Source organism: Citrus clementina, unplaced genomic scaffold (genome assembly GCF_000493195.1).
Source record: "Citrus clementina cultivar Clemenules unplaced genomic scaffold, Citrus_clementina_v1.0 scaffold_1, whole genome shotgun sequence".
Taxonomy (NCBI): Eukaryota; Viridiplantae; Streptophyta; class Magnoliopsida; order Sapindales; family Rutaceae; genus Citrus; species Citrus x clementina.
The window spans coordinates 17781407-17805515 of NW_006263303.1; the positions used below are offsets into that span (position 1 = coordinate 17781407).

The 24109-nt window shown below is 34.6% G+C and overlaps 2 protein-coding genes across 8 annotated transcripts; one reads left to right on the forward strand and one right to left on the reverse strand.

Moving 5' to 3' along the window:
• The first annotated feature begins 3153 nt into the window (after nucleotides 1–3153).
• LOC18053848 (non-canonical poly(A) RNA polymerase PAPD5) lies at nucleotides 3154–10816 on the forward strand. Its single transcript, XM_024177799.1, is given in 16 exon segments — nucleotides 3154–3236; nucleotides 3824–3852; nucleotides 4265–4444; nucleotides 4711–4823; nucleotides 4912–4968; nucleotides 5151–5246; nucleotides 5334–5404; nucleotides 6728–6770; nucleotides 7605–7685; nucleotides 7769–7828; nucleotides 8770–8820; nucleotides 9096–9193; nucleotides 9302–9350; nucleotides 9750–9794; nucleotides 9878–9938; nucleotides 9941–10816. Coding segments are annotated over 16 exon segments (1503 nt in total). The 3' UTR covers nucleotides 10327–10816.
• A 54-nt stretch (nucleotides 10817–10870) lies between these two features.
• On the reverse strand, nucleotides 10871–18317 carry LOC112095899 (disease resistance protein At4g27190-like). Of its 7 annotated transcripts, none has more exons than XM_024178591.1 (7): nucleotides 18047–18317; nucleotides 17491–17554; nucleotides 17278–17322; nucleotides 16521–16599; nucleotides 13852–16423; nucleotides 11490–12431; nucleotides 10871–11295 (listed from the first exon to the last, which is right to left on the reverse strand). In XM_024178591.1, exons 5-7 carry the CDS (start codon nucleotides 16414–16416, stop codon nucleotides 11209–11211), a joined length of 3594 nt encoding a protein of 1197 aa, XP_024034359.1. In that variant the 5' UTR covers nucleotides 16417–16423; nucleotides 16521–16599; nucleotides 17278–17322; nucleotides 17491–17554; nucleotides 18047–18317; the 3' UTR covers nucleotides 10871–11208. The 7 variants fall into 7 exon arrangements, with proteins under 7 accessions (XP_024034359.1, XP_024034358.1, XP_024034357.1 ...); XM_024178590.1 differs by having other exon boundaries at nucleotides 16521–16603; XM_024178589.1 differs by lacking the exon at nucleotides 17278–17322.
• Between the last annotated feature and the right edge of the window lie 5792 nt (nucleotides 18318–24109).

The following is a 24109-nucleotide window of genomic DNA, read 5'->3' on the forward strand; positions in this document are numbered from 1 at the left end:
CTGACTCTTATTTTAATTAACTAATTAGCGCGTACAAGTAGTTCCCCATACCTTCTGTAAGGAGATATTCTCAGTCCCCTGCAGAACTTCACTTGGTTACCAATTACCAGCACATAAAAATCCAAACAACACGGGATTACTTCAAACTCAGTAGTATCCTGCAAATGCAAGGGAACAGTGGATGTCATTTGTCCATCTGTAAACCATTAAATGGTTAAAAATTGAGAGTAAGAATTCATAGCAGTCTATGAAACAGTTGTATCAGTGACAATCATCCAAGTTTTTGTTGCATCTCTCGAGTTTTCTATTATTCTCCAACGTCTTACGTAAACATCTTAACCGAAAAATTTAATTAATTACGCTAGCATTGGAATTAAAAGATAAAATCTTAGTAAATTGTAAATTTGACTATTCTTAAGTTGTTGGATAAACCACTTGACCGATCGAAAAGGTAAATCAAATATTAGAACTATTATTAGTAGCTAAGCCACTACACGTGGAAATGTGGAAACGATATGTATTATTTAAAAATTATGCGGATCCCAACTATTCTGAAGAGAGAAAATTTTTATTTGTCTTCGTGAAAAATTGTGCAATGTAGATGACTATATATACTAGTCAATTAATGAATGGGTAATAAGGCATAAATAAATAAACAAATGTAAATATACGATATTAATTAGTTAATGCTCATACCCGAATTGGCTAGCTCTCTGGTAAGCAATAAGCACGAAGATGAAGAGAAAGTAGAATTTGGCTTAGTCAAGCTTCTTGATGAGTTAAATAAAAACATTTTGTTCCAAGATGAAAGCTGCACCTTTATGGCATTATCCTTGGGAAGAGTAATCAAGAGTGAGCCGAGGTAGATAATAGCTTAGAATATATGTTGAAGATAATCAGTTTATTGGAGGGTAAATCGAAATTAATCAGTCAATTAATCTTGCGGGTAGCTAGCTAGACACTAACAAGTGACAAAGAATGGAATTATAAATTATATTAGGCCATTAACGCTTTACACAATCAGTTAATATTATCAAGCTTTCTATGAAATGAAGTTGTAAATGCAAGTGAAGAGAGTAGAATCATAAATTTTCTCTTATTGCCTAAAGGAATCACATGTTATATCCCAAATTAAGCTTCATGTCTTATTGTAAGTATCCATGCATAACACTATAAAACACATAAAAAATTGTAGATTCATCTCTAATTGACTAAAGAATAATAATACTAGTTAATCCATAAGAACAGTGTCACGTACCTTTCGTAAGGAGATATTCTCAGTCCTTGCCGCTTCACCTGGCTACCAATTACCGGTATTCCAAAACAGTAATATTATGCAAAAGAAAGGGAGCACAAAAAAAAAAAATTAATAAATGAAGGAAAAAAAAGAGAAAAAACGAAATGAAAATAAAGTAGGGATAAAAAGGAATAAATTGTCCAATCATAATCCATTTAAATGGTTGCAGAAAAGAAAGCACGAATTCATGGCTAGTGTACATAACAACAGCTGTATCCGTACAATGGAAAAAATCTTTTTTTCTCAGTCCTTGTCGATTCAAAAGTTTATTTCATTACTTTAAGACAAAACTGTACGTGGTACGTAGATGACTATAGAAATTAAGAAAAAGGTAATAAGCTATAAATAATTATACAAAACCAAAAGTAAATTCGATGCCAAAAGACAATACCGAAAATTGGAGAAAGTTGTCCTTGAAAATTGAGCTGCGCTTCAGCTTGATTAGAACTTTGCAAAGTCTCTGATTAGCAATAGGCAAGAAGATGAAGATAAAAAACAGAATTTGGCAAGTCAAGCATCTTGATGAGTTAAATAAAAACATTTTATTCCAAGGTGACAGATGCACGTATTCTTTGCTGCTTTCACCATGAAAGTTAATGAGAAGCTAAAGGAAAAAAAAATGCCAAAAGTAAAGCAAGGTTGATGAAGATGATAATAAAGGAATGTTGTGTTCCCAAGAAATTCCTTCCTTATTTCCTTATTTTTCCCTTTGCCTTTTTACTTTTTTTTTAAAAAAAATTATTTATTAAAATTGTGTTGCAAGAGTGAGGCTGTCAGGTGACGTTTATATCTGTTTCTAAATTAAATCTCCTTGACGTGGCCTCACAAAAAATTGAATCACTCATTGAGGGAGTGACAATTTAAGGCCGTAAAAATCAGTCACAGATTGTTTGATGAAGTTGATTTACTTTATTATCATCTTCATCAACCTTGCTTTACTTTTGGCATTTTCTTATTTTTCCCTTTTCCTTTTTACTTTTTTTTTTAAAATTATTTATTAAAATTGTGTTGCAAGAGTGAAGCTGTCAGGTGACGTTTATATATGTTTCTAAATTAAATCTCCTTGACATGGCCTCACAAAAAATTGAATCACTCATTGAGGGAGTGACAATTTAAGGCCGTAAAAATCAGTCACAGATTGTTTGATGAAGTTGATGTATGCCTCCTTAACATGATAATGAGCACATATGATAACATATATACGTGAGTAAACTATTAAGTAAAATTAATGAACGTGTGGGTACCTCTTATTTAGCTTTCACAGATTCATTGTGGTTTACTTAAAATCTTGTAGCAAAAAGGAAACACTCACGCATATTAAGTGGACTCTAACATAACCGAACTCAAAATTCATTATTAGTTTCGGTTTGGTTGGGTTAACTCTAAAACCCATTTGGGTTAATTTTCGTAACTTGAACGAGTTACAATTCAAATCAGTTTAAAATCAACGAAAACAAATGAAAAATATCTCAATTAAAATCACCTAATCCAACCTCCTCCTCAATTAAAACAACCTACAATCGTCCTTGAAGCCACGAAGGGGAAGCAACTGCACCTTCCCTTCGTCCTTGAAGCTGTAATCGTCTTTACGCTGACGTTAATATCCCACATCAGGTGAGACGCAGCTGCTCTTGCCTGCTACTATAGCTACTATATATTTTTGGACCAAGAGCCCAATTAGGTAACAGAATTTGGGCTTTGTTTAAAGATTTACGAATTTTACAGTCATGTCCAATATTTTGAATAATTTATACATATAATGTAATCAATTTTTTTTCTCTCTTTTGAAGCCAAAAGGAGCATTTTTTGCGGTATTACTTTGCAGGCATCCACTAGCGGTAGATGCTCATTTATTGATGTCGAGTGTTGATCACCCGTCTATTAGTGGTGAATACAGTAGAAACCTATCTATCAACGATTACTACCATCCTACTGTGAGGTAAGGTTGGAAAAAGGTTGGGTTGGATCATGTTTGCAAAAATCTAACCCAATCCGCTATTAATGACTACAAGAAATTTGTCAAAGTAAGGGGGTATGTGAGGAGCAAGACAAAAAAGGATGAGCACGAGATAATACGAGCAATACACAAACCTAGAGTGCAAAAGAGGGAATGAATATGAATATGAATATTCTTACCATCAATAGGAGCTACTTGACCCTAGTTATCTCCAACAAAAGAAATTTATTTTTTCAGTCATCACTCGAGGTGGGGATGTTGGTTGTGATCCTCCTTGTTTTGGTGCTCGTCATAAAATAATATTGGTGACAGTCCTTGGGGCTACTCCTTATTTGGTACAAATGCTTAATTTCATCAACACTAGGCTCTCCTTGCTCGCACTTACTCCATAAAATGAATAGACTAGAGAACACTCTCTATCCTTTCGGGTTTAATTGACTAGGAGCCAAATTCACCCTACCCAGTATTCGAATTAATTAGGATTGCAGGGCAAGCTTAACACCCATATTAAAATATTATAAGTACAACGTTACATATCCTCTAAGAGGATGATTATGTGTATCTTTCAGACTTGACACCTTAAGATATATGTCTTTAGGTATATCATAAGCCTCCCGAAGTCTATCTAGAACACTTTCCTTAGTACTATACTTAATTCGTCTGTGGAGTAAGATTCGACATGACACCACTGAATTTTCTCTTTTTGGCTAGTTGAGCCTCTTATATTGAGTTTTCCCCGCTACTAGTGCTCCTTGCTCTATTTTCACTAGGAGTTCGATTAGAAGTCGTGTCCTCACCCTCATCCTCGTCATTTGACCCACTAGCCTCAGTAGTTATTCTTTTCGAAGAATCATTCGAGAAAAGAACAAACAAGCTTTAGAAAGATCTTCAAGGCATAAAATGCTGGTGACTTGTTATATTTACAATTAACAATAAAAGAACATAAATATTACCCTTTTTATTCCACTAATTATAGCAAAGAATTCTTTTAAATAAGTAATACGGTACAGATTCACAAGCTCAACAACAGACGAGGACCAAAAAGAAAAGGCATTATTATAATGAATTAACGTTTAACTCGAAATTGCAATTACTCACAACTACTGGTACAAATAGACCTGTAGAACCTAATAGCAGATGGTTTAAAGGGAATAGTAGGTTTAAAAGTCCTACGCTTCAGATGCATAAAGGTGATAAATTTGATTTGAATTGCGAGATTAACAGCTTAATTTGTGAATACTTGCAACTGGGCTTACTTGCTTTGTTTGTTTTTGTTTAAATGTTTCAAAAAATTGAACTGTTTGGAATTTACGGTTGTGCTTGATTAGTTGAAAATACGTTTATGCAATGAAGGTTAATTTCTTTAATATTTTCAACAAGTTTTTATGAATCTATTGTTGTGTTTTTATAAAAATTCTGTATATTATAATGATTTGTATCTGTTTGTAAATTGCAGAGATAGTGGACTTCTGTGATTTTCTATCTCCAACTTCAGAGGAACGAGAGGTTCGCACCACTGCAGGAGAAGCTGTGCTTGATCTTTTTAAGTATACATGGCCCAAGTGCAAGGTATGATAAGATGCTATCTCTTTCTTTTTGTCTGTGCTTTCTCTGATTTTGTGGTAGGCATGGTTGTCTTACTAATGTTGCTTTATAGCCTAAAGTTTTTGGGACCTTCAGAACTGGGCTTTATCTTCCAACCAGTGATATCGATGTAAGTATGATGATTTTTCTGCATCTCCTCTTTGTGATTTTAGGAACTTTTTTCAGTGATTTATCATTTTCTTCCTCTATTGTAATGTGAAACATAAGAATCTATGTTGTCTAGTACTGGCGTTGATCAGTTTAATTAATTATTATCTTAATTAAGGCTTTCGCTGAAAGCTTTGGTTCTAGGTTGTGATTATGGAATCTGGTATCCATAACCCAGCAACTGGTTTGCAAGCTCTTTCTAGGGCATTATTGCAACGGGGCATTGCCAAAAAGATACAGGTGGAATTCCCTTAACAATTACCTTGTTTTGGTTTTTTTATTTATTAATAGAATAATTTTTAATGAATTGATCTATCCTCTTTTTAGGTGATCGCGAAGGCTCGTGTGCCGATTGTTAAATTTTTCGAGAAAAAAAGTGGTGTTTCATTTGATATAAGGTTTATTTCTTACCTTACGCACCAGCTGCATCTAAAGCCTACATTGCAAATTTCATGTGTGTGATTTTGCCTTTGTTGACATCTTAATTTGAGCATGCTGGGGTCTTGTTGGAGATTTAAGGTTTGGTGGTCTACAGTTGAACGGTTGAAGTTGGTTTCTGTAATTCAAGTTATGGCAAGAATGTTTTAGTCTGCTCTAAGAAATTGCTGCAAGTGGGACCTATTTTCCATTGCCATGCTTAGTAGGGTTTATTAATAATGAGTGAGTGTGTAGAGATATTTATGTGCATCTCATATAGAGGGATATGTGCGTTATCCACTCATCCTATCATTGTTCCTGCTTGATCAGAACTGTATCTTCTCTGCCTTCCATTGGTCTCTGATCATTTCGGTTATCCCGATGTCAGTCATTTGTGGCTATCCTAAGAACTTGGCTTGTTTGTCTTCATTGATTTTAACTTCTTGTTTAGTCGCGTTGCTTGCTAGTTTTGACTCTTTCTGTATTTTTCATCTTTGAAAGTACTTTTTCCTGTTAAAAGAAAAATAAAGTCATAAAATTTATTTTTTCTGCATTTGTACAGAGATTAACATTCTTTTTCCTTGTAACTGTAACCAAAAAGAAGCAAATGATGATAATTAGGAAAGAAAGGGCACTGTTCCATTTTCGACATCTATAAATTATATTGGTTTTAACTGTTATTGTTACTTAATGGGTTTGTTGGAGACGTGGTTTTGTTGGTGGAGGATTGAACATAAGCTTACTTCTTAATACATAAATTATACCAGATTAACAATTTAATGTGCACGCACACAAATACAAATAGTTGATTTTCTAATTTTATTTTTTATTTTAAATTGATTATTTTAAAAAAATCTATAAGAAACATTTCAGCGAGATGTTGAATACCAGAATCAATCAAGATGTTACCTGTTCAGGCTTCAAAATGTGATATTAGTAACCAACGCTTTTGATGCGCTGTGTTTGTGCCGTCACCTTTTCCTTTTTCTTCTCTTGCTTAGTTTCTGGGTGTTTCTAATTACATTTAGCTATGCATGATAGTACAGAAAAATCATTTTAGTGAGTCACATGTGTGTTGATTTGATATCTTGCTCATTTCTTTTACATATTGGTGTTGTGGACTGGGGAAGTGAGAGTGCTGTATGTTGAGAACATCTCACTGCTGTCTTCAATGAGTGAAGGGGCTCATATTCATCATATTACTGAAATTGGTCTGAAAATAGATTTATTGTACATTATCATCAGCTATGAACTCCATTTTGTTGTCGGGAATATTCATCAATTTTCTTCCACTTTGATGACAGTTTTGATGCACAAAATGGACCAAAAGCAGCTGAGTTTATTAAGGTTTGTTCCTCACCTATCTTTTTACGGGACCTGATAGCGGTTGCAATTCTTTAATAAATTTCAGATGAGAAAATTTTTTGCAACTTTGAATATTACTTGTGCATTACTCATTGGGTTTTGAACATCTCTCGGATAAGGCTTAGCATGCTATAACCATTAGTTGTATTAGGTTCTACAGTTTACTTGCTCTCATAAATGCATGTTGATGTGGAAAAAAGATGAGAAATGTGTGGAAATCCTTGGTAGAATGCGAAATTTTTGTTGGAAATTGTGAATATCACTGTGGCATTTTATATGTTTGCACGGAATTGATTATCTTGAAGTTATTAAAGGAGAAAGAAGATATACTTGTATAATCTTGTGAATTTTTAACTTATTAGCCTCCTTTGTTATCACTGAGTACCAAGATATTTTTGGACTTGTTTGGTGAGTTTGCTTGGTGTCTCCATCATCCTACTTCTTGGGCCATTTTTGGGATCTTGTCATCAGTTTTGTATTGCTGGTCTCTTTTTTTTATTGTAGTTGTGCTTCACCTGATTGTAGTTCTGCTTCACCTAATAATTTGGTATAAAGATTATGCATTTTGTTACTATTATTGTGATGATGAATGTTTAGTTTTGGCTTTTCAGATTTACTCTGTATTTTGTTAAAATTTATTTCGTGTCCTGACAAGATTAAACTCTATATGCTTTACGAATTTACTGGTAAAATGTTATTTCTTTATGCGTTGCTGTATCTTTGTTTTCAAACTCAAACGCTTTATAAAAAATAAGAAATTCAGTACAACATATTTTATAAATTTTTATCCATTTAATGTGTGCACTATTTACTCAGGATGCATTGGCTGAGTGCCCGCCATTACGTCCATTATGTTTGATCTTGAAAGTCTTTTTGCAGCAGAGAGAATTGAATGAGGTTAGACTTTGATAGTGCTGTCCATTCTTTAAGGCTTTCTGTTATTACAAGTTGTTTAATTTATATTTCTTTGAACTGTATAGGTATATTCTGGTGGAATTGGTTCCTTTGCTCTCCTTACCATGATAATGGCAGTCTTGAAGGTAAGTTTATGTTGTATTCTTGGTTTTCACCTCGATAGGCCCTGTAATCTCACGGTTGGCGTTACCCTATGATATGTTTTTGTCTTTCTATCATCATTGTCTAATCAAAGGACAATTTGTAATTATTTTTTAATATTAGTTTAAGATTAAGATTTGGGAATGAGACCTGATGTGGCTCTGAAAGATATTTATTCCTGGAACTTAGAGAGCTAGCTAAAGTTTGTTCCTTGCATCTCTTCAGTTATATTTCAATACCTGAAACTGCATCAGAGTTCTGCATACTTAACTGCATCCTTCTTTTAGTAAATTGAAATGAAGTGTAATATGGTTCCTGGCAAACCTTAAAGTTATGTTCACGAACAACTAGGTCCACTGTGTGTCATCAGTTCTGCACTGTAAATGTCCCAATACATGGTTTTTATGGTAATTTATGTCATTGTGAAGAGCTCCTACGAATCAGAGTATAGTAGGTTCATTCCAGTACCATTGTGACAATCAAGCAGCGAGCTCGTCAGTGAAAGTGGTGGGCTGGGGTGAAGACTTAAAGTAATTGATGCATAACCTTAAAAAAATCCCCTTCTCCCTATATTAAATTTTGAAATAAGTCTTCAAAATCCTTCATTCTCTTAGCCCATATGCCGGGCGCGCCATTTTTTAATAATACCAGTCCTAAATTTCAACAAAGACTATTGTCTCGTGATTTTTTTGTTTCCCTTTTGACTGGACTAATTTGGCAGTTGATGCAGACAGTGTTCTGTGGTTATTAATCCAGTCTGCTTAAGAGTTGCCAGACCTTAAGAATATATATATATATTAATAGCCTTCAATTCTTATAATCGCTCCAAGTGAACTATTCATTAATTCACCAGCATTATGCATTATAATGGACATTTTTTTTTTCTCAGATAGTTAATGATGTTCCTTATATGGCATATTTGCAGTCTCTCTACAAGTGTCGAGCTTCTCCAGAACATAATTTGGGAATCCTTTTGGTATGTGCTTGGATTAAACTGTTGTGTGCATGGATATGTTGTTCTTCCAGTAGGTGCAGTGACTTACATTTCTAAGCCAGCTTGATCACACCTCTAGTGAGGTTGGACATGTTCATTGCACATGCAAATGCTAAAAAAGAATGATTTAACATTAAAATAAATGGACTAAGGAATGCTGTTTGTCAGCCATAATTGTTGTAAATTGAGATATATGAACTCTTCGTACTAACCTCTCTTCTTTTTCTTTTTTTTTTTTTAATTTGGTGAAAAAACAGGTGAACTTCTTTGATTTTTATGGACGCAAATTGAAAACCACCGATGTTGGTGTATCCTGCAAAGGGGCAGGCTCCTTCTTTAAGAAGAGTAGCAAAGGGTAAAAAGAATGACAATCATGCCGACTACACTTATTTTTCAGTTAAAAATTATATTTTCTGATTGGTAGGTACTAACTGTCTTTGTTTCATGGGTTCTCTTCTTTTAGGTTTACAAACAAGGGGCGACCATTTCTCATCGCCATTGAGGATCCACAGGTTTACTTTTAATTTTAGATATTTATTTGTTATTTATTGTTTGTAGGACAGCTTGAGAAACAATAGGAGGAATGGAGGATGTTTTATGAAATCAAAATATTTGCTTTTCTGATGTTTTCATTTTACTTTAAGTGCTTAGTTGGATATGTTCCCAAAAGAAATTGTGGTTGGTTTTTTATGAAGCTCGTAGTGAATTCTCAAACAGGGATCTTGTTATCCTTGGCACATCACCTCATTTTACAATTTATCAACAGATTAAAGAGTATATGTAGTATTTTGTGAGTCACTTGTTTGATTTGTCAATAGCACATGAATTTATTTAATGGAGTTCTGCCAGTGAACATTGGCTCTTGCATTCTTCTGTTATTGATTAGTATTGCTATCTTTATGACAAAATAGGCTCCAGATAATGCCATTGGGAAGAACTCCTTTAATTATTTCCAGGTTTGTGGAATAATTTGTGTCTAAATTCCTTTTGTTTTCTTGGCTATTGATGCAGTGTGCATGATGTTTGTTCTCTTTTGCAGATTAAATCAGCTTTTGCAATGGCATTTACAACCTTGACAAATCCAAAGACCATCTTGAGCCTAGGCCAAACAGAAGCATTCTTGGTACAATAATTAGGCCAGACCCAGTCTTGCTGGAGCGCAAAGGAGGATCTAATGGTGAGATAACTTTTAACAGCTTACTTCCTGGAGCAGGGGAGCCATTAAAAACACACTTTGGAGATCAGCGGGAGATTATGTGCAATTGGCAGTCAGATTATGAAGAAGAGTCATTTGCCCGTGGAAATGGTAGTGTGCAGTCTTGTGGTAAAAGGAGGAAAGCTTTTTCTAAAGAGAAGTCTACTAGTAAGAAGAAGACGGAAGAAATTGGAGAGTCGAAAAGCCATGAAGAAGGTGGCTCAAAGAAGGAGAAGAGTGGTAAAAAGAAATGTTGGAGACAAAACCGAGGTCATGCAAATGGTTTTAGCTGATGTATTGGTGGGTGCCCATGGAGTAGTTAATCCCCTTTCAAGCTTGCGCTTTGGCATGTCTGCGCCATTTTTGTATCAAGTTTGCCACAGTGGTTTTTCTTGATGCATTCGGTCATTTCATCAATCCTTGCAGGAGGAATGGAAATGAAGAATGCCACATGGTCTCGACATTCAAGTGGCAATCATGTTGTTGGGATGTCTGAATATATATGAATCTGAACTTGAAGGAGCCCAAATAAGTTGGAGAAATTCATATGCATTCAATCAATTGGGAGTTTTGACATTTGAAAAGTAACCACAAGCAGCCAGAGGAGTTTACAGAGCACAATGTGTCCGTCTAATCGATAGTTTTGATGTATTATTTCATGTGTTGCTCAATCGATTGTTTTGGCTTATATTCATGTATGTTCATTCATTCCCTTATTGGTGTATTGAAAGAATTAATAAAACAATCATTTTTTCTTCCCATAATACATGTGCATTGCAACAGGTAATGGGGAGTTTTATTACTGTTCATTTGTTCTTCATAAACTGCACAGAAAAGAACCTTAACAGTCGATATTATTCAGGTCAAGTTTTCTATAGCTTTTATATGTACATAGGCTTTGAGATTAACAATCCGTGTCTTCAAAGTTTATGACATTTTATGTTTAAAGAACCTAAGAATTGTCTTCATGATTACAGTACGGATACTTAACATACAATTAAGAGCACAGAATGAAAAAGAAGAAAAGCCTCAATAGATATGTGCACGGCAAGGCAACACATGCTGAAGTGATGAGTGGACTGGAGACTCATAAGCATAATACCTGCTCCTTTTCCTTTTATTCATTTGATATTGACGGGTGAGAATTTCTATGCTTCATCTTCTATCATTCTGGCTTATCTGGAGGTCAATTGTCGTATCTGATCAGTTGACGAGCAATCAATCTCCATGGCAAAGTTTGTTTCATCACCTAATTGTCGTGCCTGCACAATCAACAGTATCAATGACAAGCTATTATCAACTCGATCCATAAGTGGGCAAGCAAATTAAGCATGGTTTTACAACCAATCTGTGCAGTGTATGATCATAACCAACAAGATAACATGTACACCGACACGAGGAAAGAAAATTATTGAGTGGTAAAGTTACGGGGAAAAAAAAAAGGTAATGTGAGTACCTCTGATTTGACATGCACTGATCCATTTTGGTCAACTGAGAATCTTGCTGCAATTCTTGGGCAAATTGTCACCATCAAATGGGTTAATGATGGAAATATCAAGTAACAACCCACTGGGCACAAGTGAACGAGTTTTGGTAAATCTTGAAGATTCAATTGCTGGACACCAGGTAGCACAATTTCTTTGCACTCTTCGACAGCATTATCTCCAACAAAGATTTGCTCCAACTTTTCACACCATGCAATAGCTAATCGTTTCAGCTGCTGAAGATCTCGAGCTACATTGACATGAAACAGACTTTTCAAATTTTTGCATCTGGAGATAGATATCTCTAAGAGATTTGAGAAGCATGCCGCTTGCTGATGCTGTTCCTCTTCATCATCATCTTGAAAGATGATTTGCTCCAGCTTTTCACACCATGCAATATGTAATTTTTTCAGCTGCTGAAGATCTCCAGCTACATTGACATGAAACAGACTTTTCAAATTGTCGCATCCGACGATAGTTATCTCTAAGAGATTTGAGAAGCACGCCGCTTGCTGATGCTGTTCCTCTTCTTCATCATCTTGAACGATGATTTGATCCAGTGCCGAGCAAGAGCTAATTCTTAGAACTTTCAATTTCGACAGATGTCGAGCAAGAGTCGTTGAGAAGATACGTCTGAGTTTAGGGCAATTCTCCACTGATAGAATGGATAGATTTTGCAGGTTAATAAAATGCGAGGGACCTTTCCATATACATTCTAGTTCGGGTAAAGCAGAGAACCTAAGAGTCTCTAAACTTGGGAATGATAAGAAATGATCTCCTTCTCCTCCATCAAATTCAAAACCCTCAAGTTGAAATACCACTTGTGTTAAACAACCTGCAATTTCTAGAAGCTTCAAATTTTTTAAGCCATGCCGCATCCGAGCAATATTATTTACCTTCAGAAACTTCGAATCCTGGGAATACAAATCAATCCATGAAATTAAAATCTGTTGTGTTGAAATTGAGATATGAGATTTATGATATGAGACAACTACGACAGGAAAAAAGAAAAAAAACAAAACAAAGGATGAAGGGACCTCAAATTGGTTTTCGCTCTTAAAAGCTATTGCTATTTGGTTATTAATAATTTTTCCGTTTTGCAAAAGTAAGTCGGTGGTTATTAATAATTTATAACCTTATTCTCTATTCTTCTCTGAAAAATTGCTAGATTAATAAATATTGGAACAATAATTCAATTTAATCTTAATTAGCCCATGACTAGTTTCAAAAGAAAAAAAAAAGGCTAATGAATAAAACATAGAAATTATCTCCATGAACCTATATATAAAATTATCGAAGTTATAAAAAAAATTATTGTGCATTTTATAAAATTAAGATGATATGTTAATATATAAAATTTACATGATAAAATTGAATTTGTTTTGTGCTTTTTATAAAATTAAGATGATATGTAAAAGTTAAAGAGTGATATTATCATTTTGAGAAAAAAGATATCTATACCCTCAAGGTTTGGAGAAATGTCATGTGAATCACTAAATCTTTAAGTTTTCAATAAGGGGCAACAAGATTCCTTTCTAACTATATTACCCTTTCTCTTTATTAACTCATAAAGATTTACTCCAATGCTTTATAATAAATATAAATATAATATTAAAATAAATGTAACAATATATACATTTTAAAATACTTTCAATATTTAAAAAAATATTTTAATACTTTCCAATCTTATTTATTTTAAACTAGATTTTATAATAAATAGAAACATAGTATTAAAATAAATACATAAAATTAATTTATTTTCAATATCATATAAAATAATTTAAAAGAGTTAATTTTTAATATATTATAAAGTCATTCGGTTTAATAGCTTAAAAATTGACTCCATTAAACTTCACGGGTTAAAAGTGTGTCCTCATAAAAAAAGAACATACATATAATCATTATCAGGTATGAGCACTCTCTTTTTTTTTTTAATGCAGACATACTGTTAAATCGTAAGGGTTAATAGAGTTAATTTTTAATATACTATAAAGTCGTGTGATTTAATAACTTTAAAAATTGATTTTATTAAACTCTATATCTTAAAAGTGTGTTCACATAAAAAAAAGAACGAGGGCGCCCGCATTTTATATACACACACGTGCGGTGACGCTATCACTCATCGTAAAGATTTATAGATGTGGGGGTTTAGGCGTCAATTAATACTTAGCATGTCCCCAGGTTATGCTATAAATTTTGACTCCGATCGACATATGTAATAATTTGAGAATAGCCCCCACTTTATCAGTTTGAATGGTAAAACATTTCAAACTTTTTATTCTGAAAGAATAAAAACAATAAACTTTAAATAAATTAGAAATTGTGAAAACATACCTTGCCTGGTGGTTCAAAAACAGTGAAAGACGGACTCGTGTTGCGACACTCATATACCATCAACTCTTGTAGAGACGGCCACGTTGAATAATAACTTCCTTCATAGAAGCCCATGAAATTTGGAAGTTCACTAAGAACTAATTTTGTGAGCTTAGGAAGCACGATATGGCTCCCCTCCCGAACAGGCATATCGTTATCTGCGACAACAATGTGCTTCATCGAGCTGCAGTTCTCAACAGAGAGTATCTCAAGTAGCACCAGGCTTCGAGCAAGGGACACTGTGAATAGACATGTCAATGCATTGCAATCACTTACCTCAAGAGTTTGTAGAGTATGCCAGACTTCTTTGAATGCATTAAATGAGGTTAATTGAGAGCCTCGGATTTCTATGTGTCCGTGTGAACCTGTTTCGCTAAAATACGAAGAATCAAACCCCCTAGAGTCACTAGGCAACACACTGATGTGATACCTTATCAATTTAGGAAAGGTAAAGTCCTTTGGAAAGCGTTTATCTTGTATGCTCAGTGACAGCATGGTCAAGTGAGATAGTGAATTCAGCTCGTAGAGGCTAGCATTACTTGTCTCTGCACCTGTCCCTTCAACGTCCCAAGTACGGAAGCTATACTTACCAATGTACAATTCTTCTAATTGATATAAACTCCGTATCACATTGGCAGGAATTCTTCTCAACAATCTACAGCCACGTAAATCCAGTTGTCTCAGTTCACCAAGCTCCCCTAATTCTTTCGCCAATTCATCAAAAAAACAACCTCTCAAACTAAGAATCTCAAGCCTGCTCAGTGTCCCGATGGAAGATATGTCTTTTAATCTGCAATAATGTAGGCATAGAGATCGAAGATTTGTCAAGAATTGAAGTGACTTTACCGACATGACTCCACGACGTAAATGAACAACTTTTAGGGCTTTCATCTCTACAAAAAATTGATCTGAAACTTCCACTTCAGCCCAAGAACTACAATCCAATAACAAAATTTCAAGCTTTGGACATGGCAAACTAACAGGAAGAACTTCTAATTCGTTGGCCATCAACGAGATTCCTGCGTATTGTTCAAGGCCTTTATCTTTTGGCCACTGTTTCAATCCCAAGCCAGCCTTACTAAAGAACTTCTTCTCCTTAGATGCTATCCATAAGGCCACATCCCGAACTATGTCATGCATTTTCACAAGTTCTTCATTGCCACCATCTAATAATAAACAAGAAGCCTTGAGGTGATTAATCGTTACACGCAATTGGCTCCTTGCTTCTTCAATTGTGTTGGCATCTTCAAACAAACCTAGCCCCTTTCCATATATGACCAAATCCCCCAAAGGAATTTCATAATCTTCAGGGTATAGTGAACACAACAAAAAACATAACTTTGTTTCGTCACCCTTCAAATAATCGTAGCTCAATTTAAGAAGAGCATAGATGTCAGCATCCACATCCTCTACATTCACAAATTTCGAATTTTTCATCTTTTTCAACACTACATTCCATTCATCAATAGCCTTTCCTTTCAGAGCACTTCCTATAGTCACAATTGCTAAAGGCAGACCCTTGCATTCTCTAGCTACTTCTTTTGCCAAGTCATTTAAGGTGGGCAGTTCATCACCTATACATGCATTTCTTTTAAAAAAAACCAAACCTTCTTTTTCCACAAGAGCATTCAATGGAATTGGGGACTCACACCCCATGGAATGACATACTTGTTTCCGGCGGGTAGTTACAAGAATTCCACAACCATCACCTAAGGGAACTCCGATCATATTCAGGTCGAGTCTTGCCCAAACATCATCCAATATAATGAGGATCTGTTTCTCATCTGTCAATCTCTTCATCAATCGTCTCGCTCTTCCAGCATCACTCTCCTCGTCTAATTTCAAGCCTAACGAGTCTGCTATCTGACCTTGAATATTTCTGACATTTGGATTCTGAGATACAGCAGCAAACACAACTTCTTTAAAAATACCCAACTCCAGCACTTTCTTAGCTACTTCTTTCGCCATGGTTGTCTTACCGACACCTCCCATGCCGTAAATCCCAACCATGTTGATCTTATTATCTTTCATCGCTTCAATAATCTGATCAAAAGTAGATTTTGTAGACTCGAATTGTACAAAATCGTTCGATGGAAAGAGCTCAATGCCTGGTGGAATGTGCCCCACTCTATCGAACTTGCCTCTGTTTACTAGATTCAACAATTTGCTTGTCATTTTTTCTGCTTTTCTGCTCAACCGATATCGCCAAGCCAAATTAGGACACAACCCACTGAGACATGTCCTCTCTGCTTGTATTTCTCCTTCTACCTTTTGAACGGCCGTTATGATGTCGCTCACTTCGTCAAGCCACTTTTGTACATCTTTCTCGATATCTTCAGCATTTCTTTTGGCTCTATTAACTTGTAGCTGCACACGATCTAATGCCAATCTCAAATTTTTATCCTCGTTCATTAAGCTTTCAATGTTGCTTTTGAAACGAAATAAGAAACAAACTTGGTGCACGGTTGCTTCCACCAAGTATTGTCCAATTTTGGATAAAGCACCACCCAAAATTTCCGTTGCCATTTCAAGCCTAGTTAATATTAAAAGTTCATTAGGATATATGCAACCCAAGCAAGTAAATTATAAACAATATATTATTTGAGAATATTGGAAACTTTGAATTATACCTTGTTTCAGTAGATGCACAAGTGGAAAATTGCAACCTGTGGTGTGGATAATAATTAAAGCAAATGCCACACTGACAGCCTATCTGATATTAAGAGCTCATTAGAATTTATATGAAGTAAGAAAAGCGACATAGATTGAAGAAAAATAGAAAATTTTCGGCATACTTTTTTTGTTTTTTTACTTCCTTTCGTAAATGAACGACTATGAAATGACGATCTTGAATTATTATATATTTTAGGAACAAAAACACAATGACTGCCTATCTGCCATTAAAAATGGAGTAGAATGTAAATGATGCAAGGAAAGCAGCAAAGAAGAGAAAAAGATAGCTAAATTATATACACAATGAATATTATCAAGCTTTCATGATGTTCCAAAATGGCATGTGAATGGAGCAGAATCATAAGTGCTCTTACATTTCCGAAAGAACTACCATGGATTCAGCTCCAATTGCAATGGTTAACGCATACACCAGTTTATTTTGTTTCTATTCATTGTTTATTTTGTACAAAATAAACAAGTAATTTACATACGCTTCCTTTTATATTTTTCAAATTATATTGTACAAGCTGTAGCCTGTATATACATGCATACAAACTTTCATCGATCCGCATCACATTACTCTACACTATTCTTCTTTCTCAAGCTTTTAATTTTCTTCTCCTTAAAATAAATGTGTATCATTTAACACAGCAGATTAAGCTCCTGATTCTTATTTTAATTAACTAATTAGCGCGTACAAGTTGTTCCCCATACCTTCTGTAAGGAGATATTCTCAGTCCCCTGCAGAACTTCACTTGGCTACCAATTACCAGCACATAAAAGTCCAGACAACACGGGATTATTTCAAGCTTCATGTCTTATTGTAATTATCCATAACACTATCAAACACATAAAATTTTGTAGATTCATCTCTAATTAACTAAAGAATAATAATACCAGTTAATGCATAAGAACAGTGTCACGTACCTTTTCGTAAGGAGATATTCTCAGTCCTCGCCGCTTCACCTGGCTATCACCTGGCTACCAATTACTGGTATTCCAACACAGTAATATTATGCAAAAGAAAGGGATAAAAAGGAATAAATTGTCCAGCCATAATCCATTTAAATGGTTGAAGAAAAGAAAGCACGAATTCATGGCTAGTGTACATAACAACAGTACCATCCGTACAATGGAAAAAAATCTTTGTTATATCTCTCAAATTCTTTAATTGATTTAATTTTCAACTCGTTAGATAAACCGCTTAACCAAAAAGCTCAAGTAAATGTTAGAGTTAAAAATAAATGTAGTATTAATCTTTAGTAATAAACACATGTATTACCCTACAAGTTACATAAGGATACGATTATTTTAAAAATTATGTGGGATGCTAACTATTCTGAAGTATCAAAATTTTATTTCATTGCTTTAAGACAAAACTGTACATGGTACATAGATGACTATTGAAATTAAGAAAAAGGTAATAAGCTATAAATAATTTAAAAAAAAAAACAAAAGTAAATTCGATGCAGAAAGACAGTACCGAAAATTGGAGAAAGTTATCCTTGAAAATTGAGCTGCGCTTCAGCTTGGTTAGAACTTTGCAAAGTCTCTGATTAGCAATAGGCAAGAAGATGAAGATAAGAAACAGATTTTGGCAAGTCAAGCATCTTGATTAGCACGTATTCTTTGCTGCTTTCACCATGAAAGTTAATGAGAAGCTAAAGGAAAGAAAATGCCAAAAGTAAAGCAAGGTTGACGAAGATGATAATAAACGACTGTTGTGTTCCCAAGAAATTCCTTCCTTATTTCCTTTTTTTGTCCTCTTCCTTTTTGCTTTTTTTAAAAAAATTTATTTATTTAAAATGTGTTGCAAGAGTGAAGCTGTCGTCAGGTGACGTTTATATCTGTTTCTAAATCTCGTTGACATGGCCTCACAGAAAATTGAATCACTCATTATTGAGGGAGGGAGTGACAATTTAAGGCCGTAAAAATCAGTCACGGCTTGTTTGATGAAGTTGATGTATGCCTCCTTAACATGATAATGAGCACATATGATAACATATATACGTGAGTAAACTATTAAGTAAAATTAATGAACGTGTGGGTACCTCCTATTTAGCTTTCTCAGATTTATTTTGGTTCACTTAAAATCTTGTAGTAATTTAAGACGTTAAAAAGGGAAACACACACATACTATCTAAGTGGACTCGATCATAACCGAACTCAAAATTCATTATTAGTTTCGGTTTGGTTGGGTTAACTCTAAAACCCATTTGGGTTAATTTTTGTAACTTGAACGAGTTACAATTCAAATCAGTTTAAAATCAACGAAAACAAATGAAAAATATCTCAATTAAAATCACCTAATCTAACCTCCTCCTCAATTAAAACAACCCCATCATCCTTGAAGCCACGAAGGGGAAGCAACTGCACCTTCCCTTCGTCCTTGAAGCTGTAATCGTCTTTACGCTGACGTTAATATCCCACATCAGTTGAGACGCAGCTGCTCTTGCCTGCTACTATAGCTACTATATATTTTTGGGCCAAGAGCCCAATTAGGTAACAGAATTTGGGCTTTGTTTAATTTTTATTGTAGTTGTGCTTCACCTGAATGTAGTTCTGCTTCACCTACTAAATTGGTATAAAGAGTATGCATTTTGTTACTATTGTTGTGATGATGAATGTTTACTTTTGGCTTTTCAGATTTACTCTGTAAAATTTATTTGGTGTCCTGACAAGATTAAATTCTATAAGCTTTACGAATTTACTGGTAAAATGTTGTTTCTTTATGCGGTGCTGTATCTTTGTTTTAAAACTCAAATGCTTTATAAAAATAAGAAATTCAGTACAACATATTTTATAAATTTTTATCCATTTAATGTGTGTACAGGATGCATTCGCTAAGTGCCCACCGTTATGTTTGACCTTGAAAGTCTTTTTGCAGCACAGAGAATTGAATGATGTTAGACTTTTTAGTGCTGTCCATTCTTTAAGGCTTTCTGTTATTACAAGTTGTTTAATTTTATATTTCTTTGAACTGTCTAGGAATATTCTGGTGGAATTGGTTCCTATGCTCTCCTTACCATGATAATGGCAGTCTTGAAGGTAAGATTATGTTGCATTCTTGGTTTTCACCTCGATAGGCCCGGTAATCTGACTGTTGGCGTTACCCTATGATATGTTTTTGTCTTTCTATCATCATTGTCTAATCAAAGGATAATTTGTAATTATTTTTTAATATTAGTTTAAGATTAAGATTTGGGAATGAGACCTGATGTGGCTCTGAAAGATATTTATTCCTATAACTTAGAGAGCTAGCTAAAGTTTGTTCCTTGCATATCTTCAGTTATATTTCAATACCTGAAATTGCATCAGAGTTCTGCTTATTTAACTGCATCCTTCTTTTAGTAAATTGAAATGAAGTGTAATATGGTTCCTGGCAAACCTTAAGGTTATGTGCATGAACAATTAGGTCCACCGTGTGTCATCAGTTCTGCACTTAAAAGGTCCCAATAGATGGTTTTTATGGTAATTTATGTCATTATGAAGAGCTCCTACGAATCAGAGTACAGCAGGTTCATTCCAGTACCATTGCGACACAATCAAGCAGCATGCTCGTCATTGAAAGTGGTGGGCTGGGGTGAAGACTTAAAAAAATTGATGCATAACCTTAAAAAAATTCCCTTCTCTAAGGCGAGCCCTCCTATATTAAATTTTGAAATAAGTCTTCAAAATCCTTCATATGCCGGGCGCAGCCTTTTTTAATAATACCAGTCCTAAATTTCAACAAAGACTATTGTCTCATGATTTTTTTGTTTCCCTTTTGGCTGGACTAATTTGGCAGTTGATGCAGACAGTGTTCTGTGGTTATTAATCCAGTCTGCTTAAGAGTTGCCACACCTTAAGAATACATATATTAATAGCCTTCAATTCTTATAATCGCTCCAAGTGAACTATTCATTAATTCACCAGCATTATGCATTATAATGGACTTTTTTTTTTCCTCAGATAGTTAATGATGTTCCTTATATGGCATATTTATGGTGCAGTGTCTGTACGAGGGTCAAGCTTCTCCAGAACATAATTTGGGAATCCTTTTGGTATGTGCTGGATTAAACTGTTATGTGCATGGATATGTTGTTCTTCCAGTAGGTGCGGTGACTTACATTTTTAAGCCAGCTTGATTACACCTCTATCCCAACTAGTGAGGTTGGACATGTTCATTGCAAATTAAAATGCTAAAAAAGAATGATTTAACATTAAAATAAATGGATTAAGGAATGCTGTTTGTCAGCCATAATTGTTGTAAATTGAGATATATGAACTCTATGTACTAACCTCTTTTTTTATTTATTTCTTTTTTTTTTTAATTTGGTGAAAAAACATGTGAACTTCTTTGATTTTGATGGAGTCTTTGTAAAGATGGATGAAAACTCTCCAATAGTTAAAAGAGTTAAAAAAAAAAAATCATAGAGACAGAAAAGTTGAACCTCCCTCAGCGTGACTTTCCTTGGTTTTTTATTAACAGCTCAAACCCACGACCTTAAATCGTAGCAATAATTATTAATGGATCAAATTTGTGCCCTGATTTTTTAAAAAAGATCTATGGTGATTCATTTTGATTGAATCTTACATCCTGGTCACTTGATCCAATGTCTCCTCAAGGTCACCAGATTTACCTCCTAGTTGAGGTGGTCTACTTATAGTTACCAGAATTACCTCTTGATCGAAGTGGTCTTCTCATAATCTTAAAAATTATCTCCTGATCGAGATGGTCTGCCTATGGTCTCAAAAATTACCTTTTAGTCGAAGTGATATGCTCAAGGTTAGCAAATTTACTTTCGGTGGTCTCCTTATAATTTCAAGAATTACTCTTGATCGAAGTGACCTGCTCGAAGTCATCAACTAATATCCTGGTTGAAGTTATCTGCTTTAGATCACCGAATAGTCAAGGTAGTCACCCTGTTTCGTTACCTAAACACTATAATTTAATCTGGAGCAAGCTGATTGCTGGCCCATGCAGACTGGCAACCTTTACTTTTATCTGATTCGGTCGCTAAAAACTAGGACATTTTTCTCTGTCGCAAAAATGATTTTATCTTCTCGACTTCTTATGGATTATCAACCCCATGGGCTTCATGCTCAACCTTTATCACCTACAAAAGTAGATTCTTAAATTTTTGGGCTTTTGCATTTTAAAAAGCAAACACCCAAACATTGTGTGTCATTTCTCAGTCTCACCACACTTCAACACCAAAGGAAGATTATCAAATTTTCATTTATAGTAATCTGCAGCATATTAACATTGCACCATCTTGTAGAACTTAGTCACGAGATAAGTTTTCCCTTCTTTCTTTTTAAAGTAAAAGAAGGGCAAAACAACCATAAGGTCGCAGAGGTACTACCGTGATATAAAAAGAAGTTCAAAAACTACTAAAGATTGAACCAAGTGTGGCAATGATAAATTATCATGGATCACTGTAGGCAAAAGGCATGGTAAAAGAAGTTTGCTGTACCTTCATCTTATACACATTCTCAAGGACTTTCTGCTGTCCCAGATACTCTTCTAGTTGAACGAAGTAAGTTGAAGGCCTGGATATATCTCTGGCCCAAGAATAAAACAGCAGTAAAAGTTTCACTGGATGTACAAAACATGAGTAACACAACTTTGTAACCACGATAAAAAGAAAGGTTCTTCCTTTAGATTTGTGTTTTTGGGAAAAAAAAAAAAAATACAACACTTGAAATCTAAAATGAAGCAAATATGGAAATTCTGGATTGACCTTGCTAAAACCAGACCAAAAAATTAATATAGTATTAAATAATAACAAAGAACACCTAGGACATATGAATGTATATACTCAATTTTTATGTGGAATCACTGCCCTAGGAAATTGAATCGCATAACCACGACTATCCACCATCATTTCACTTGATTCGGATCAAATGCATCTTCAGGTTTTAACGATGTCATGGGACAGCAGTGCTGAACACTGCATCTAAGGCTGCCTGCAGCAAAATCAGTAAAATTTAACATGAACCCAATGTATATCATAACACAATAGACAACTATGAATTTACAACACATGTAACAAAGCCCCCTCAGCCCGTTCAAGATTTTAAAGGAAGGTCAAAAGCACTTCATGTTGTTCAAAGAGCCCTTTTGACTTGAATTAATTTAGGATAGGCCATTATCAATATTATTTGACAGTAAAGCAGCAGTAATATCTTATGAGGCATTTGCATTGCATGATAAAAACAGCACTTGCAGAGCTTTTACAAATCTATCTCAGGTTCAATAAGAGGCTCATCCCCCTGATTATTGACAATAATATTACACTTCTACAGAATTTGTAATGCTTCATTGCATCATTCGATAAATATATATATATGCAATTAACTATTTGCCATTTCAGCAAATTTCTGAAGTCATTATCACATCGCCACCAAATCCTTAGCAGCATTCTGCAATCTTCAGATCATCTGTTGTCGCAACTACACCACAAAGAAGCAACGAATTACACACTGCAGACATGAACCACAAACAACAGAATAACCAGACATGAAAATCAAAATCTGTTGACAGCAGAAACTTGGAAATAATGACCAAGGAATTTTCGGATAAAAAGATATCAGGATATCCCATCTTGTAAACTCTCAACATATTCAAGCCCATATCCAAATGAAATTTTGAGCAAAGCGATTTAACAAAGTTGAGTAACTTCGCCGTTAATGTAAGCACATGAAGAAGAGAGAACGAAATATTTATCATCAAAATCAAAATCAACTTTTATGGGGATCACTATATTCGAGCCAAATGCATTTGAGTTCTAGACCATAAATGAATAAAAAACACTGCTTTAGGAGTATTCTCCCACCAAGGCTGGAAGTTGATAACCAGATTGAAAGACAATCTATGAGGATATCAAGGTGGTTCAGACAAAATTACAAGAAGCAAACGGTTTTGGAATTGCCATAACAGAGTAACACAAAGCTCTTGTAAGTGAAGTACCACGTGATCCAATATAGTTGCCAGTTTGGACCTCTCCCATGTTCTGTGCAAGATACCCACTAGAATGGTGAGTCAAATTATAAAAGACACATTACATTCTGAGACAGCACAATCAAAAACAATGTAAGAAAGAGAAAAGAGGTTGGGGAAAAAAAAAATTGATATTTACCCACCAAACCAAGGCTTGTCAATTATATAAAGCAAGAGCTGTGAAGAAATCTGAAACCATTATGTGAATGGCTACTCTTAAGCCAATCTGACTTCTTAATCCTAATCTCATCCATTCACTCTTCCACACGGGTATTCAAGGTTGGTTTGGTTTCAATTGATTTGCTGTTGAGTCAAAAGATGATCAACTTCTTAAAGTTGAAACCACAACCAAACCAGCAAACGTTAACATTATAACGAAAACAAAACGAAATATTTTCAATTTAATATCATTTCGAGCTCAATATGCGCTAAAACTACTACCCACTTTTAACAAAATTGTTGCTCCACTTCTTCATAATCAGCCACGAACTAATTGACAACACCATAATTTGAAGAACAAACAAAAATGCTTGTAATTAACACTTTAAAAAAATAAAAATA